The 18,399-nt window shown below is 32.8% G+C and overlaps 1 protein-coding gene across 11 annotated transcripts in view; it reads left to right on the top strand.

Moving 5' to 3' along the window:
- The window catches only part of LOC143256160 (MAP/microtubule affinity-regulating kinase 3-like), a 121,387-nt gene that overhangs the window by 83,591 nt on the left and 19,397 nt on the right, over positions 1-18,399 (top strand). For all 11 annotated transcript variants that reach the window (XM_076513056.1, XM_076512975.1, XM_076513050.1 and 8 more), the window contains 2 exons: positions 10,455-10,571; positions 14,711-14,941. In XM_076513056.1, the coding sequence (XP_076369171.1) occupies positions 10,455-10,571; positions 14,711-14,941 (348 nt within the window). The remainder of the gene's footprint in view (positions 1-10,454; positions 10,572-14,710; positions 14,942-18,399) is intronic.

The raw sequence follows: 18,399 nt of genomic DNA on the forward strand, positions 1-18,399 counted from the left end.
GTAACAGGTACCTGCAGCCAATATTATTTACTCCCTTGGAAGTTCCACAAACAAGTACAGAATTTTCACCCTTTCAGTTACTTTACAGAAGAGTCATACAAGATGCAGTGCAGATATTGAAAGAACTATGGATAGGAGAAAGAGATATATATCAGGAAACCATACCAGTAAGTGTTAAACCTTATGAACTGACTGGAGGAAATTTGCTAACTTGCTCAAAAAAGCTTGAATGCAGCTCAAGGTAGTCAGAGGCACTTCTATAACTATAAGGTCAAGGACTGATGCTTCAAAGTCAGGCAGAAGGTCTTATTTCTGCTACCCACAAATAACAACAAACTTACCCTAAGTTGGAGAAGACCTTTTAAATTGCAGGAAGTGGTCAATGGAATGGACTATAAGATGAAAATGGTGTGAAAACTAAGATTTACCATGCTAATCTGTTGAAGCAGTACTTTCAATGGGAAGAAGACCTCATGGGAGCAGTGGTTGAAGCACAGATGAATGTTGCAGGTGTGGCTGTAACAGATACAAGTATATACAGTAAACTGTATGGGTGACAAATACATTGAAATTAAAGAATAGGTTTAACAATTACCAACAACTTTTCTTATATTTGTATTTTAAGAAAATGACCACCATATTTTCCATTAAGAAGTTCCAGAACTACCTTTACATGAAATAAGGAAACAGTTCCTCATCTAAAGAAACCATTAGCTTCTTGCATGCATCCAGAGATGCTAAAGTGACAGTATAAGAATCATGAGGTGGGTGTTGTACAATTTCTGCAATGAAACCATTATGGAGACTGTAAATGTTGATGAAGATTGTATGAGTAGATTCTGAACATACACTGAGTACATTCTCCGTATATAGTACAAAATATTTATTTGGAAAAAAATTTTCTTGAAGAGGGGTTTTTGTTATTGTTAGATATATGCAAATGTTTCAGTTTAAGTAAGTTTAATACAAGATTTATGATATCATAATTTGTATCAAAAAGATGTCATATTTGATTTGGTTATTTTGAGAAGCAATACTTTATGGCAGGTTTTTCAAATAACTTTACAAATTGTACATTGTGTAGTTCATTGTGAAGGATTAGCTGTTGTTTACTACTATGAGATCATTGCATCACTTAGTAAAAGTTTTTACATTTGTCATTGGTTTAATTGAGTATTATTGCATCAAAATATCTAGTGTTGCATTGAATGTTCTAAACTTTTGTTAGAATATAAATATATGTCAAAAATTTATTTAGGGATAGTTTTAGACTGCACAATCATGAATTTAGTGATAAAGAGTATATAGAGGCAGTTATTAAAGTGAAGTTACCACATATTATTTTGTAAAAACAGACTAGAGAAGAATAATTTGTTTTGTAAATTTGTTCTAAAGTAACTGAACCAGCCTTTGTGGTCTTTGATGAAAAAGAGACAATTATTTGAAGTTCTGGATACAGTTGTGGTAACCAACAGTGTTACAAACAGTTGTATATATCTTTGATTTGTTTCTAACTTTTTCAACATGGGTTCATTAAATTAATTCACCTGGTCACCAATTCGGACTTGTTGTAATTTTTGTACTATAACATTTTTATATGTGTTTCCTCATAAAATGTGGCAGATGTTTAACACTCCTACGAAAAGACATTTCTAGTCCTGATTTCTCCAAGCCTGTTCCCTTGGCTGTAGTTTCGCTAGATAGTAGATAGGGTCAGTGGGAATCTCGTTAATCCATTCATTAATGGATTTAAATGGCAATTTCATTTAAATACAAAATTATTAGCCTAATATTAATAACCTTTCAAGTTGCTCTGGGGCCTATTAGGCCCCACTTTTCGTAGGAGTGTTAATGAATATTACATGTCATTTGCACACAAAAAATAATTTTCAATAAGGTATTTTTCTAAAGATTTCTCCCTGAAAATATTGAATCTTTTTTTATTAGTCCAAGAGTAAAGTAAGTTTTAGATTGAAGATTAGAAATTTTCTTTTTTCCAAGAAATATTAAATTTCTTTTGTATAACCTCCAAAACCTACAAAAATATAAAAGTTTATATTTTATCTGTTATTATCTTTATTCTAACAAGTTATTTTTTTAGTAAAACAGATACTTGTTTATGTACAAAAATATTGACCATGATATTTTTGATTTAGGTAGTACTGATGCTAATGTTCAGTAAGATAACTGTATTCATTAAGTTACTACTTCCACTGATAATCACATTTATGTTAATGTAAAGAAACTGAGATACTCCTTCATAGAGATTAAAACTACCACCACCATCTGATGAAAGTAGGGACCATAAGCTTGCTAAACTCAAAGACAATGCTAGTCTAGAACATGTTTGAAGAACATCCCTGAGTCAGATACTCTCACTGGATTCTCAACCCAAGGAATTTCTGCAGTAAAGCGTATCTCCACTCGCAAAGATGGAACTATGATGCTGACCAATGTCCTCATTTTGACATTTACATCATCACGTTCACCTGCCACCATCAAGGCAGGTTATCTTAATTGCAAGGTATTGCCATACATTCCAAATTCTCTTGGATGTTTCCAGTGTTAGCAGTTTGGTTACTTGAAGATGGCGTGTTGTGATTCCTTGATGTGTGCTCATTGTGGTGGCAAGGACCACAATGCCTATGAGAGTGAAATGGACCCTCATTGGATTAATTGCAATGGCTCTCACCCATCGTACTTTTGTTCTTGCCCTAAATGGTTGGAAGAAAAAGAGGTGCAGTATTTGAAAACGATTCAAAAAATTACATACCCTGAGACTCGAAAGTTGCTGTCCACCACATCATCTTGGACGTATGCTGCTGCACTTCATTACACTACTACAGTGGTAGTGCAGACAGATCTCTCTGTGCCTTGAAAAGAATCGTTCTTAAAATAAATGAAAAGTCTTTTGACCTCCCTGGTTAAAAAAGTTGATGAATTAACATCAACACCCATCTCTGTTTCTAACATACATTCCAACAAACCCCAAGATCCCCTTCAGTTGGTTCCAGGTACAGGCATTTCCTTGGGTACATTTTCTTCTCCCACCCCAAGATGCAAAATGACCATTTGTTCATATCCTCAGTCACTGGAATCTTCTTCCAACGACAGAGACCTGCCCAATTGACCCAAGGCAGGATCCATAGATGTTGACAGACCTTCCTGGAATAGAGAAAATAAAGAAAAAAAAGACATGGTTGAAAACATAAATAAAAATGGCCACTTTGATACAATGAAACTGTTGAGGTTTATGTTCTGATCTGGATGACATCATGGCACTGATTGCTTCATTCCATCCTCTGTGTCTTTCCTCACAGGAAACATTTCTGAAACCTGCTGGTATAGTCAACTTTTGGCAGTTTGCTTTGTACAGAAATGACAGGTTGTGTGATGGATGGGTGCATGGAGAGGTAATGCTATTGGTTGATCAGCATGTGCCTAACCTGTCTTTGCTACTAAACACACCCTTGGAGCCTGTAGCCATCCATGTTTTCTTGGGTCGTACCATCACAGTTTGTTCTCTCTACCTTCTCCTGAGGAGACCTATGATCAATCAGATCTTGATGCTTTTGCTGAACAGTTGCCATTTCCCTTTTTAATCCTGGGGGACATTAATGGACATAATCCCCTCTGGGGAGGTACTGATATTGATGGGAAAGGTCACTCCATAGAGTGTATGCTCTAAGATCACAACCTTTCTCTTTTCAATACTGGTTTTTATACTCATTTTCATGCATCTAGTCAGTTCTTTACTGCTATTGATCTCTCAGTTTGTTCCCCTTCACTGTTCTACTCTTCATGCCCCAGTGGAAGCTAAATCAAACCAACTGGCCCTCTTTCACTGCTTTCGTAGAATTTGACTCTGTCATCATCTGTAAGCCATCGATAGATGATTGCATGGCAGCAGTGACTGACTGTCTATTATACAGGCAGCTCAGTGTATTCCTAAAACCTCTACACTATCCTTGTCTGTGGTGGAATCTTGCTTGCCACATGGCACGGAAGGCTCACAAACAGGACTGGGAGATACTTGTTTTAGATATCTCACACTCTCGATCTGCATTGCTTTCCAGCAGGCCCTTGCACATGCTCTGCAAGCAAGACATCAAAGCCAGAAGGAATCCTGGATTAAGTTCACAACCAGCATCTTTTCTACCACCAGGTCCAAAGTCATATGAGACAAGATTGAAAAAGTCAGTGGGAAATATAATTCTTTCCCCCTCCTGATTTTGCTCTCTGATGGCCAGGAAGTAGCTGACACCCAGAGCATCACTGATACTCTAGGTGAAAGCTTTTACCAGGTATGTAGCACCTCTGCTTCTTCCTCCATCTTCTTGGCCAACAATACTCGGGCAGAGCGATCACCTTTTTCCTTTTGAGCTTATTGTTTCTATCAATCTCCTCTTGACACTGGTGGAACTCAAACTGGCCCCTTATTGGTCTGGCAGTACATCAGTCAGACCTGATGATATACACTATGAGATGCTGCACTATCTATCTACTGCTTCTCTTGTTATTTTTCTGATTGTTTTTAACCATATCTGGCAGGAGGGTGTTTTCCTCATGTCTGGTGCCAGGCTATTGTCCTACCCTTCTCTAAGCCTGGAAAGGATTCTAAGATTCCTTTAAACCATTCAGTTGCTTTGACAAGCTGTTTCTGTTAGACCTTAGAGAGGATGGTTAATGCTCATCTTTGGTTTCTGGAATCAAACAACCTCCTATCACTCACCCAGTGTGGGTTCTGATGACAGTGCTCCACCATGGACCACCTGAATCGACTTGAAACATCAATCAGAGAAGCCTTTCTTGAATGACAACATATTGTATCAATATTCTTTGACCTTGAGAAGGTTCATAATACGACGTGGAGGTATGGTATTGTGTGAGACCTCCACTTATATGGATAACATGGGCATTTGCCCATTTTTATTAAAAAATTTTTAATGGACAGGCGATTATAAGTTAATGTGGGCTCGACACTTTCCCATTCTTTTCTGCAGGAAATTGGAGTCCCTCAGGTCTGTGTTTTGAGTGTCACTTTTCAGTATAAAGATTAATACCTCCACTGAACAACTCCCTCTTACAGTTACAAATGGGCTATACGTCAATAACTTTTACATCTCATGTCAGTCGTCGAATATTAGTTATACTGAGCGGCAGCTACGGACTGACGCTAATCGTTTACTGAAGTGGACCACAGCAAACTGCTTTAACTTCTCTCTCTCTCTAAAACCATTTGCATGCACTTTTGCTGCCAACGGGATATTCACCCTAAGTTGTGAAGTTGTGCCACCTGTGATCCCTGAGGCAAAGTTCTTGGCATTTATTTTTTACCATAAGCTGACCTTTATACCACACATCAAGTAGCTATGAATCAAATGTACAAAAGCACTGAACATCCTCTATGTCCTCTGTTCCAGCACTTGGGGAACAGCTCGATGTTCTGTGCTAAAGATATACTGTGCTCTTATTCGATCAGAACTAGACTATGGATCACTGGTCTATGGCTCTGCCAGGATATAGGCCTTAAAGAAACTGGACCCTATTCATCATCAGGGACTTCTGCTCTGCACCAAGGCTTTATGCACTTCCCCAGTCCAGAGCTTGTACACAGAGTCTTATGAACCTCCACTACACCTCTGCCATTTGCAACTAAGACAGTTTACTGTATGCTTTAAAGTTTCAAAGCTTACCACAACATCCCACCTGAAGTTATGTTGTTTTTTTTGTGGGCAGAACAGGCATTCTGCCATTGTTCCTTTTGGCCATTGTATTCAGGTGCAGTTGGATGAATTAGGTCTGTCCTTGGATAACACTGCTGTATCAATTGGCCATCCCATCCCACCATGGCTTATTACAATCCCCAAGTGTGACCTTTCTTTAAGTCATCTGGGAAAAGCAGATACTCCCAATTGGAAGTACCATCTTTCGAACCATCCTTCCATTCCCATTTATATGGATGGTTTGAAATCAGGTGACCCTTTGGGCTGTGCCATGGTTTGTTGTGGTTCAGTGGTTATGCACAGAATCCCCTCTACAGTTTTTGTGTTCATTACTGAACTGTATGCCATTTCTCTTGCCCTGGATCACATAGAAACTAAGCTGTATTCAAATTTATACTGACCCTGAAATCTCTTCATGTTTATTCTCACCCTGTTCTCACCAATGTTCAAAACCGACTGGCCAATTTCTCTTTAACATATACTTCTATCCAGTTTTATTGGATGCCAGGCCACATTGGTATTTGAGGGAATGAGCTTGCTGACACCTCAGCTAAATCTGTCTGCTCTGGCACTGTGACTGCTGTGCCTGTTTTATACATGGACTATGGTCCTGTATTCAAGGCACGACTCCGTGCCAGTTGACAATTGATTTGGAATGAGCAACATAAAAATAAGGTTTTCCAAATAAAATTATCTTCTGGACTTTGGCCGTCTTTATTTCGTAAGGATCGGAAAGAGGAAGTTGTCCAAACTATGCTATGCATAACATTGGACAGTGTTATTGGGGATGGTGACACTCTCCACATTACAAATGTTTTTTTAGTTTCTTAAAGGCCATTAACCTTTTTAATGCTATCTAAGTTTTTAAGTTAATTATACATTTTTTTAATATGATTCCTTTTTTGAAGTACAAATTATTCAATATGAAATTAAGTAATGGCCATAACATCAAATAACTCAAAACCAGGACTGGAAAGGCCAACTTTAGGTGTTTAATGCTGATGTTTGAACTTACCTGTTAGTCATCCTAGCAAGTTATGATATTTAAAATTATGCTACATAAAATCCTTTACAACTTGTGTTACTGTAGTTGCTCTCTTACTGCTGTAAACTAGACATAAAAATTGGATTTAACCATATTTATGTTTTTAATTCAAAAATTAAACTCTGTTTTATTTTACTTTGATTCCTTTTTATGAATTTTAATAATTTTACTTTAACTTTTTACTTTAACCAACCAGTTAGTATATGTGAATAAACCTATTATCATTACATAGCTAATAAACAAAATGTTAGTGTTATGTAGGTTTGAATCTCATAATTTTATAAGGAAATAATAGAAGAAAATATTAAGTCTTTTCTGGTGTGAAATTTGTGACATTTGCTGATCTCTAACTTTTTGTTATGAAAGGTGGAATGTGTGAAATGGATCTGATATTTTTAGTGTGTGGCTCTGCAGACAAGATTGAAGACTATAAAAATTATGCTTTGACTGAGTAATTTTTATGTTGTAGTGAGTAATTTATGTTGAAGTTAGAGCAGTGGAAAGACCTAGAGAACAAATTTAGCAATTCTCATACCAGGTAGATTTAGGATTTAAAAAAATATTTCCTTACAAAATGAAGAAAGTGAAACTTGTATAATATCAAAACCTTTTTTCTTATCAGTGTTTTGATATCAAGTTTATTTGTATGTAATGATAATAAAGTAGTTTAATTAAATGTTTAATTAAATTCTCTGAGAAATTCATGGCATGCAATTTTTGACCTGTTCATGGAGAAGTGTCAAATTATGATAAAGACAAAGGACTTACAGCAATGGATAGTGAAGAAATATATATGAATAAAGGAAGAGCTATACTTGGTAATTCATATGCATATACAGACTTGATTAAAATCCTACAAAACAACTTGAGAGTCAAGATACAGAAGGATTATTTCATTTTAACAAGAAAGCTTTGTCAGTCTCGGTGTGCTGAATGGTGCAGTCTCCAAAAAAATTCCAAATATTTATAGCCATTTTGAAAAAATATCTTGTATTTTAACAGTTAGAAGTTGTCATGAGCAATTACCTTGCATGCTTTTTTTTCTCATCACTTGCATGCTCTTTTTTGAAACAAAGCTTGTTTCTAAAAGTCTTTTAACACCAGTGATTGTTTTGTTTCCTTGAATGACTTTTACACATATATTAAGTTTACCATGAACAACTCATCAGAAACATAACAGCTGCCATTCTTGAATATTCAACTCGTGTTGAGCTATGATATTTTCCTGTCACATAAGTTGTATACCACATTTACACACATAGGATTCTACACATCTAGTTTCAACAAGATAGCTAATTGTTCAATTAAAATTATGAAAAGCTCATTATAATGCTCCTGATAACATTAATAAACAAGGGGATGTGTATAAAAGTAAACAACAGTTTCAACAATATAAATATATAGCATGTGCTGTTAACAAAGCAAAAAACAAAAGTGAAAAGAAAGTTTCTCCATAATCTAAGTTACACTATCACTACCATGTGTTGCTGTTTTAAGTTGTAAGTGTTAACAAAATCATTAAATGCTGTGGTTTTAATATGAGCTTTGTTAAGAAATAAGGTTTTATAGTATGATTACTTTTTGTGAAATTTACATTTCATCTTTTCACTGCATGAGTAAAATCTATATTGCTTGCATTTCCAATCAGGACTGTCAGTGCATTTTAAAAAATATTGTTAATAGACTATCCTTTACATTCTGTAAACAAAATTATTTTGGGGAAAAATGTATACCTGTACTAGAAAGGATTATGGAATATGTCAAAATGCAAAGAAAAAAAATGAATATCAATCTTTCATTTGAAATTGTTTCTTAACACTACGCTGAACTTATCCTAATATGTGTTTGATCACATAGATTGTGTTAAAAGTTTTTACTGTTAGGAAAATGTATAAAAGTATCTTTATCAGGAATAAAAACTCACCTTGAATAATAAATTCATATGGGCCCATAAATTAATGAAGTCAAACTTTCTGACTAATAATGAATTTTATCATTATTATTTTGTTGTTGAACACTGTTAAATTTTTTTTCTTCAACAATGAAATATTTTAAAATTAACTGAAACTGATGTAGGCCTGTGGCTGAAACTATTTATATTTTTATAATCTTTTATTTGTGAGTTGTTTCTTTTAGGGTAATAAAATTTATTTACTTGATATAAAAAGTTGTTTAACAATATTGTAATGTCTGTACATAACATAAGAAGGTAGCATTAGTTTTGTTTGTCCGAAATTGATTTATAATAATTGCATATCTTCTGTTGGCTTGTGTATGTTTTGGTAGCATACTGTAACAATGAAAGAAAAATACCATTTCAGGAATACAGAGGAAAATGGCCAGCATCGCAAGTGTAATAGGTATAGTACAAATATGTAGGAGGGAGTACCAACTGAACATTGTACAATAAGTTAAAAAGTCATCTTGTAATTGTACAAACATCCATAATGAAGCTTACTTATAAGCAACCATTATGCTGAATATATTGAATTAAAAACTATACAACCTTGCAAGCATTTGAACTGAAATGAGTGCTATGCTGAGTATGCTGGCTTGAAATACCAGGTTGTTTCATTCGTAGTATGTTTTCTAAAGCCTTCCTGTTAACAAACCATAAGTAAGATCTATGTTTATACTTTAAATATCTCTGTGGTTTAAATTTTTGTAATAGTGGCAACCTTATCAAAAAGGCTTTTTTTTTACTTAAAGTACTCAAAAACGTAACATTCAGTCAGTTGTAGGTGAATATTTTATATATTTTGAGTGATTTGCATGTAAACTAATACTAAAATTACCTGGAAATAAATGAACTTTCAGAAGATAAGCCCTTGAAAGCAGAAAAAGGCATTTTATGTATTTTCCAGTTTCCTTTTATCTCCAAAATTTCTAACAAGCTATATTTACATTAAAACAGTAATGTCGACCTTTAACTTTCAGTCAACGCTAATTTGTGTTCCCACTTTATGAATTATCATTATTTTCACTGTAAAGGAAGTTTTGTATTTAAAGGACTATATTAAAGGATTACTATTTCAAATTGTTAGAGTCACCAAATTGAAAAGGATACATTTATAAAGTTTTATAAGAATCTGGATATGTATTAAAACTTCATATTTTTATTGCATAATGTTTAAAATGTTCTCCATATAATGGGTAAATAATTGTAATTGGAATCTACATGTAACAGTCAATTAAGCCAGTAATATTTTTCATATTTAATTCAACTTGAAGTTAATTTGTTCCTTTGGTAGGACAGTTGTCATTCTCTGGACTTCTACTGATAAAATGTGGGGTTCAATTCCCCACATACATAACAGGTAGCCAAATGTGGCTTTACCCTAACAAAAAAATTATATTTAAGTTTTGGATATTTTGAAAGTGCTTTTTTCAAAATTAGTGATGATTGTTAATAAGGTGCTCAGACATTTCATGAAAGCTACAAAAAATGTCATGTAAAAATTCAGTAAGCTTTTCCACTTCATATTTTATTTGATGATAAGTTAAAGAAGATTTACCTGTGGATATACTAGCATTGGTGATGTCTAATAATTTTCTTCCATAATAAGTCATGTTTTTAAATGAAAACTTAAACAGATATATGTTATTCTGCAATTAATCACCTGATTTGGATAGTACATGCCAACTTTTTATAACAAATGCTAATTAAGAGATATTTGTAACAGTGCTACTACTAAAGGTGAAGAGTTACCTACTTCAAGGCCAAAAGGTCACATAAAATCTGCATCTGTATCATATACTTGTCCTGCAGATACATCACTAAGAGATCCACTTCAAACCAGGTATGTTTTATTACCATCCTCTATTAACCACTCCATGAGGATCAAAAACCCTGTAATTGAGTTTGATGACTTACATTAAAAATTATATTGAATCGCTATTTTATGAATTTATGTCAATAACTTTTGTATCAAATTGTAGATTATAATTCAGATTTCAGTATTATATAGAAAGGATGTTATATTCAGTTATTTTTAGAAGTAATATTTTATGGCAAATTTTTACATACTTAACTGTTTACAAATCATATGTTTTGTAGTTTGTCATGAATTATCTGTCATTTACTTTTCTGAGGTTTATTTCATCATGTTGCTAAAAGATTTCAAGTTTCTCATTGCTGTAATTGAGTATTATTGTATCAGAATATTACATGTAATTTTTAGAGAGAATAATTTTCAATGAAGTATTTTTACTGATGATTTCTCTGTGAATATTTTGTATCTTTTTTTACTAGTTTGAGTGCAAAATGAATTTTAAATTGAAGATTAGAAATTCTTTTCTTTCTCCAAAAAATGTTAAATTTCTTTTGTGTAATCTCCAAAACCTCCTAAGTAAATATAAAACTTTATATTTTATCTGTTGTTATTTTTACCCTAACAATATATTTGATTCCTCAGCTTCTAGACAGATCATCGAAGTACAATGAAAAGTTGTAAAATAAGAAATAAAATGAGCAGCTGTGCCACTTATTGTGGATCATGAAGTTTCAAAGTGCTTTTTTTTTTAGAGTTTGAACTGCTAAATATTTCACATATATTTTCTGTGTGTATTTTACTGTCAGTGACTGAAGTAGAAATCTGCTGAAAACAAAGCAACAAATCTCCACCTGTGTCATTAGATTGTTTAGATGATAGCATAATATAATACTTTCAAGAACAACAAAGCACGCTTGAAGAAATAACCCAACTTATTTCCAGCTTTGAGAACATGATGTAGAATTTATTGGGTGTTATTTCCTCCAGTGCTCACAATGAGATTTTTCCTACAGTAATAAGATTGCACTTAAAAGCAGTGAAAACATTTATTATATGGTTCAGAGTCAATCCAATAAACACTAAAATGTTTAAGTTTTGATAATTCTCCTGAGATGTATGTAATTTAGTAGCATACAAAAATAGAATTTTATAACCATGCATACAACTAATATTTCCCTTTCACCAAACTTATTTCTCAACTAATAGATACTATTTATTTACAAATGCTTAAATTTTAGTTAATTTTTATTAAAATGTAGAGAAATAAATAAAAAGTAGTTTGAAAAACAAAAATTTTGAGTACTTACAGTTTTAAGTGGAGGTTGAAGTGGTATTAATTTTTGTAGGCTTTAGAAACCAATATAATTATCAACTTACTATATTCAAGCATACAAAACTCCTGTAATGTATCTCGGTTTCTAAACAAGCTATATGTGAATGGCTGTGATACTTATGTACACAGGAAACTGCACTTTCTCTGGGTAATAAACACTTAGTCAAAAGAAGTAGATGGGACTAGACAAGAGATTTTAAAAAGAATGAAATAGTGGAAAGAACCCAATCTATTAGACTGGCTAAATATTGTCATCTCAGCAATTCAAAGAGATGGGAGGTTCTTATTTTATATTCTAGCTATTCTACTATTACACGTGTGGTAGGTGTAAAAAAATATTACACATTAAAACTTTTATTAATTTATATTAATAATTTTTGTATCAAATTGTAGATTATAATTCAAATTTTACTATAATGCATTATTTACTTTCTTAATGTAATAGCAAATATTAAAAAACACACACACCCTAACAGTGATTTTTGGGTTCACGTGGTATGATGAATGTAGAACTGGGTCAAATTAGATGTTTGTGGTATAAAAATGTAAAGTCTGTAAGTTATTATGTATTTGGAACCCATGTTATCAATATTGATAAGTTAGAAAATAAAACAAGTGCCTCCTATATTTTCTGTTTGCTGAGATGTTGCTTGTGTACAGAATAAAACACCCAGGCCTTTCCATTTTTTGGTAACATTTCCGTATATACTCCTACTTCTGTATATGACTTGTGAGTAACCAATAAAGAGCTCGTAATATTCCCCTAGTGGATTTCTCAGCCATTTCAAGTTTTATGGCATTAAGGTGGTAAGTTGAGTATTTGATATGCTTGAAATTTCATATAAGACAAAAATACAGCTAAGTTACTAAAATTGATAAAGTAGAATTCTGTTGTATCCATATAATACATTATGACTTTTATGGTTATTTCAGATGTTTATATAAAACTTAAAAAAATTATTTCCTTTCATATCATCCATGTGTGAAATTTTATAAGGCTTAGTAACTTACAACAACCAGCAAATGAGTACAAAGGTCATAACTAGAAGAGGTAATTGTTTACTATACTTAATTTATTGACTGTCCAATGTTTACAAAAAATACATTTAAGAACTTATTTGTAAATAGTAATGATATATGTATATATATCTGAAATTATATTCAGATTTATATTATTATATAATTATATGTATTATAATTGAAATATGACTGTATGTTTTGAAATCCAAGTCAACTAGATCACAGCCAAGACAGGTCATTTTGTAAAAGTTGGTTTTATATTATTTGATATTGTAACACAAAATTGAGTGCATGTGCATGACGTCATTATAACGTCAGGCACAGCTGAGAGTTCAATATAATGATATATATGTAAATGTATGATGTTATAACATTTAATGTATTTAGACTAAACATTTGTGTTTTCCAGTTATAATTTGTAGTTATTCTAGAATGAAAAAAAGCATAACTTGTATTTATTTCCTAATGTTTATGGTGGTTACAAGATTGGTCAAATCTGCCAAACCTGTACAGAGATTCTTTATAGTGAAAATACCAGATGATATATAAAGTTTTATCTTAAAAGACATTTGATAATTATCTGGAGGTTATAAAGATTTCACCTGGGAAATTTTAAAATTTTTCAATACATAAAAGTATTTTTAATCTTAAAAGGAAGATTACTTTGCATGTTGAATAGGCAGTATGAAAAAGAAAAGACATGAGAAAAATATTACTTAATCAAACCTTAAGACTTAAAAAAAATCTGATGTTTTATATATGAAAACCTTGTAATGTTTACTGATAACTTCTTTAATTTTGTGAACATATGCTTGCTAATTTAAAAGTTATAGCATGAAAATTATAACAGGCAAAATGGTTACAGGGTTAGTCCCAGAGACCAAGCCTATACTGAAAGAGTTAAAATGACTGTCAAAAAGTTTTTGTTCATCTTTTTTGGTTTGTTGTACCTTATATACAAATTTTGTTGTCATTTCAAGTTCCAATAGTTTTCACATATTGATGAGTTTGAAAAGTGTTCATTGTTTCAGAAGCAGAAAGAGTAAAATTTATTATTAAGATGTCATCAATTGTAGTTCATCATGACAGAATATTTTTGACTGGTTTATAATATATAAAATAATTTCTAAATGTTAGGTTCTAAATAAACAGTTCATTCTAATTACAAGCCAACATATGTTGGTTCATGTATATAAATAGTGTATATAAATGTATATAAATTTAAGAATAAAACAAGTATAATACTCAACCCATTGTATATTTTAAGTTTTATTTTACAGAACCCAAATAGGGTTCCCATTCAAAGCATTATTGTTAAAAAAAAAAAAGCAGACTATATTATGAAATAGTCTTAACTGTAAATATAACATAATGAATTTTAATGTTATGCCATCATAAAATAGCTTGTGTAGATTTTCTTTAACTGGCACCCTGAGGCTTTTAAAACTATTTTCAAGCAGATTTGAACTTTGTAGGTTAGTAAATGTTTAAGCAGTAGTAATTATCTCACTAAAAGTTTGTAAGAGTAGCACAGAAAAAATATTTTATTTTTATTAACTTACACTACATTTTTCTTAGTACTCTCTCATGCATTGGTAAAAATATTTTTCTTTTGATTAATTTTTACTTCATATCATTCTTTGAATATTTAATTTGAAAAGATGTTTTTTTTATCTCAATGTAAACAACATTGCATTTTATTTAAAATATCAAATACATATCTTCTAATATTGAATGTATCGTCATTAGGTAAACGTTTTAATTTTGTAGTAGTTTTGAATCTTAATATTATTTATTCTAATTACCCTTGTAGTGGGGTAGGGGCAAAACCAGCTGCTGTTTTGCCGGTCTCTGCGGCTAATAAATCATTTCCTCGAGGTACTACTATACGTAACACTTTTCATAGTGGTCAAACACGAGAAAAGTGGTATAGCACTGCTTACAATGGCCCAGGAACAGTGTCCGTCCAGACTCAGGATTCCTCTTACAACACTCCTGGTGGGAGATCGCTCTTCAACAAACTTTCTTTAAAGTTTAACAAGAGGTAAGAACTCAGTGGTTAAATAAACATTTTGGAAAAAACTTGGAGATATTTTTTATGAATGGTATCTTGAAGTACATTTAATTGAGATCACTTATGTTCTTTGCAGGGTATATAATTGTCTCTGTCATGTACTTCATTATCAAACTATGATATGTTTGAATACTCTTTATTTAAGATTTTATACTAGTATTTCAAAAGTTTATTTCATTAAAAAAATGCAGAATAAATGGTATAATTAGGATAAATCCTGTTAAGTAAGTTCTGTAGTGCTCCAAACAGCTAGCACATCTGTGTAAAAATACTCAATTTTTGAGATATGTTTGTTATTTTTTTACTTGGTGACACCTATCAGTTATGGATATGCTACAATATTAATTGACATGCCTACTGGTTGCACACTGTGAAAATGGCTATTTTCCAAGTAGATGCTTAAAAAGAATGCACACCACCACTCATTAACAGCAGACAGGGATTATGAATGTCTTGATGATAATGCATCAATGGTAAATTTTGGAATTAATAATTATTGCCAATAGTACCCTCATTTATCAATGGTTTTGAAAGTTTGCAAACTTGGTTATTTCCCTGTTCACGTGGTTTTACTTGAGCCATTTCTGAGTAATTTCCCTTTACTTTAGATTGATTTTACAGCCTTTTCTCACCTGTAAACCTAAAAGCTCACTTTACAAATCCACCATTGCCAGTATTTCTTGCACAACAAACCAACCACGTATTGAAGAATTAATTATTACTATTATTATTTTTGATAAATGGGAAAGTATTTGTGTGAAATGTGAATTTCCTGACAAGGATATTTTATATGCATAATTTCTAGAACCTCCAAAATGAGTAGCATAGTTTTTAATAATGATGTATATTTTATCTGTAGATTTTTCTACACAACCAATGTACATAATTCAAGGGTCATTGAAGACATCATTCAAAAATAATATTAGGTTGTCCAGGTTTTGTGCAGTCTGAATAGTGTAAAGACTGATGAAAAATTTAAGTTGGACCACAGTAAAGAAAATGTAGATGATCATATCAAACTGTTTACATAATAACATTGTGAAACACCTCCAAAGATGTGACTAATAACAGTGCCATGATAGGTCAGCTGTGGACCCTAGAACTTTATTGTGTAAATATGTGCATGAAGGCAATGTTGAAACATCTTAGCTAGGGAGTGTAAAGCTTGTTGATAGCAAAGCACAGACAGTTACCAAATATTTAAAGGATATCTTTGATAAGTTAGGGGAGTAAACAGGAAAAAAAGTGGTTAGCTTATATAAAGATGGAGCTGCAAATAAATATCAAAGTTCTCCATTCTTCTCATTCATTGTACAGACACTTCACAGCTCACAGAGTTGCAGATGTGTTACTATCACCAGAAACATTAAACTACTATAAACCTTGAAATCAAAATTCTACAGCTTATAGTATTTCTTCAGCAGCTCTGCATTATAAACTGGAACATTGCATAATATTCAAAGCGTTTTCAATGACAAAGAATTACAGATCAAAGAACCATAAACTTTTAAATTGTTAAGGATAAGAAGTCTAGTTAATGCTGTGTATCCTAGTTATCTTTCTGATGTAGCAACACTTTCTGAACTTAGTACATCAAAAGTAACAGTAAAATCATTACATACATACTTTAACTGCACTAAAATGGCTTCAGTTACAATTCTCATGTTAGATGTAAATAATGAAATTTGGGTGTTGTGGATTTCATCAGAAAAAATGATGCTTCAGTCAAATGAAACCACTAGTTGAGTCTCATTAGCTTAATGAACTAGAGAAAGGTGGTTAAAATTATACGTAAATGGTGAACACTTTGTAGCAGAATGGAAGGTGTATGAAAGGTTTAACACTTCTACGAAAAGTGGGGCCTAATAGGCCCCAGAGCAACTTGAAAGGTTATTAATATTAGGCTAGTAATTTTGTATTTAAATGAAATTGCCATTTAAATCCATTAATGAATGGATTAACGAGATTCCCACTGTCCCTATCTAGTATCTAGCGAAACCACAGCCAGGGGAACGGGCTTGGAGAAATCAGGACTAGAAACGTCTTTTCGTAGGAGTGTTAAAACTTTCTATTTCTCAAGGAACTCCTTAGTTTTAAGCTACATTTCCACTAAAAAAATTGATCTGTAGATTTGCTACAACACTCACAAATTCTCAAATGACAGACTACTACCTCCTCTTGGGGTTATAACTCTGCTGCTACCCCTACTTTTTGTGTGACCATTGGAGGCTCTTTAAATGTAGTAGACATTACTACCATAGTCCATCATTTCATGGGTTCTTGAATATATTTTTCCCTCTTTATCTGTTGAGGACCATGTTCCTCCTCTAAATCTCTGTAGATTTGATTACTCCGGTTTGTTCCTTACTTACCTTTCTCCTATGTTTTTTATTATTCCAATTCATTATTACGTGACTCTGTTGCTGAAGATTGTTTGGTTTCTTCCTTCTTCAAGCACACGTGTTCATGACGATATGTTTCTGGATGATCTTTATTTACACTTTTAAATGCTTCTTTCTCCTTGACCCCAGGATTCCTTTGTATGGCATAGAACCATTCGTCTTTTCTGTTCTTGGATTCCTAATTCCTGTAGTACCTTCTACCTACTTGGGGAACTTGCCCCCTGCTTGCAGCGACACAGTTTATTGCTCAGTTTTCTCATCTTTATAATTTTCTCATTCATCTTCTTCATTATGTAACCCCACTTTATCGATTTGAAATTTTTCATCTTTCACAGGCTTGTGAGTTTCACCATGTCCCTCAACTTAATGAACCCTTCATTTCTTTCTCTTTTCCAATTTTTCATCCTTCTACTTCTTCTCATATTCCTCTTCTTATTGGTTTGGCTGTTATAGGTTTTACTGTTAACTTCCTCTTCTTGTTTCTCTAGAAGCACATTTGTGTTCTGGCTGACTAGTGGACATTCAGGTTCTTGAATTTGCCCTTTCTCTTTACTTCTTAGCTCATCCTCTGTCCTGTTTCCTTGTTTTTCACCTCATACTGATTCTCAGTGTCTTTGCCTTCTTTGAGACCACACTATGGGATCTTTCGGATATGAGAGTCAATGAGAGGGTTCTTTGATCCCCTCCAAGGGTTTCCTTCTTGTCTTTTTACCATTGTCCCCAAGAAAAACAGGAACTTGGCATTCCACCATAAACCTTTTTATCTTAATCTCTATATGGTAGTTCCTTATTTTAAGATAGAGAGTATTTTCCTCTTCATTGGTCATTTTCCACCAGACAATGGATAACCCTGGTTAACATTTCAAGTGCCATTCTTCATATTCCCATTGTCTTGTTCTCATGTTAGATCATTTGTTTCATTCACTGCGATAAAGTCTACAATTTTTAACACTCCTTTTCAGCATCACATTGGCTACATACCTATTCAGTAGGGTCATAGTAATGTTTGCATGCCACATCTACAGT

The sequence above is a fragment of the Tachypleus tridentatus genome, chromosome 1 (assembly GCF_004210375.1).
Source record: "Tachypleus tridentatus isolate NWPU-2018 chromosome 1, ASM421037v1, whole genome shotgun sequence".
Classification (NCBI taxonomy): domain Eukaryota; kingdom Metazoa; phylum Arthropoda; class Merostomata; order Xiphosura; family Limulidae; genus Tachypleus; species Tachypleus tridentatus.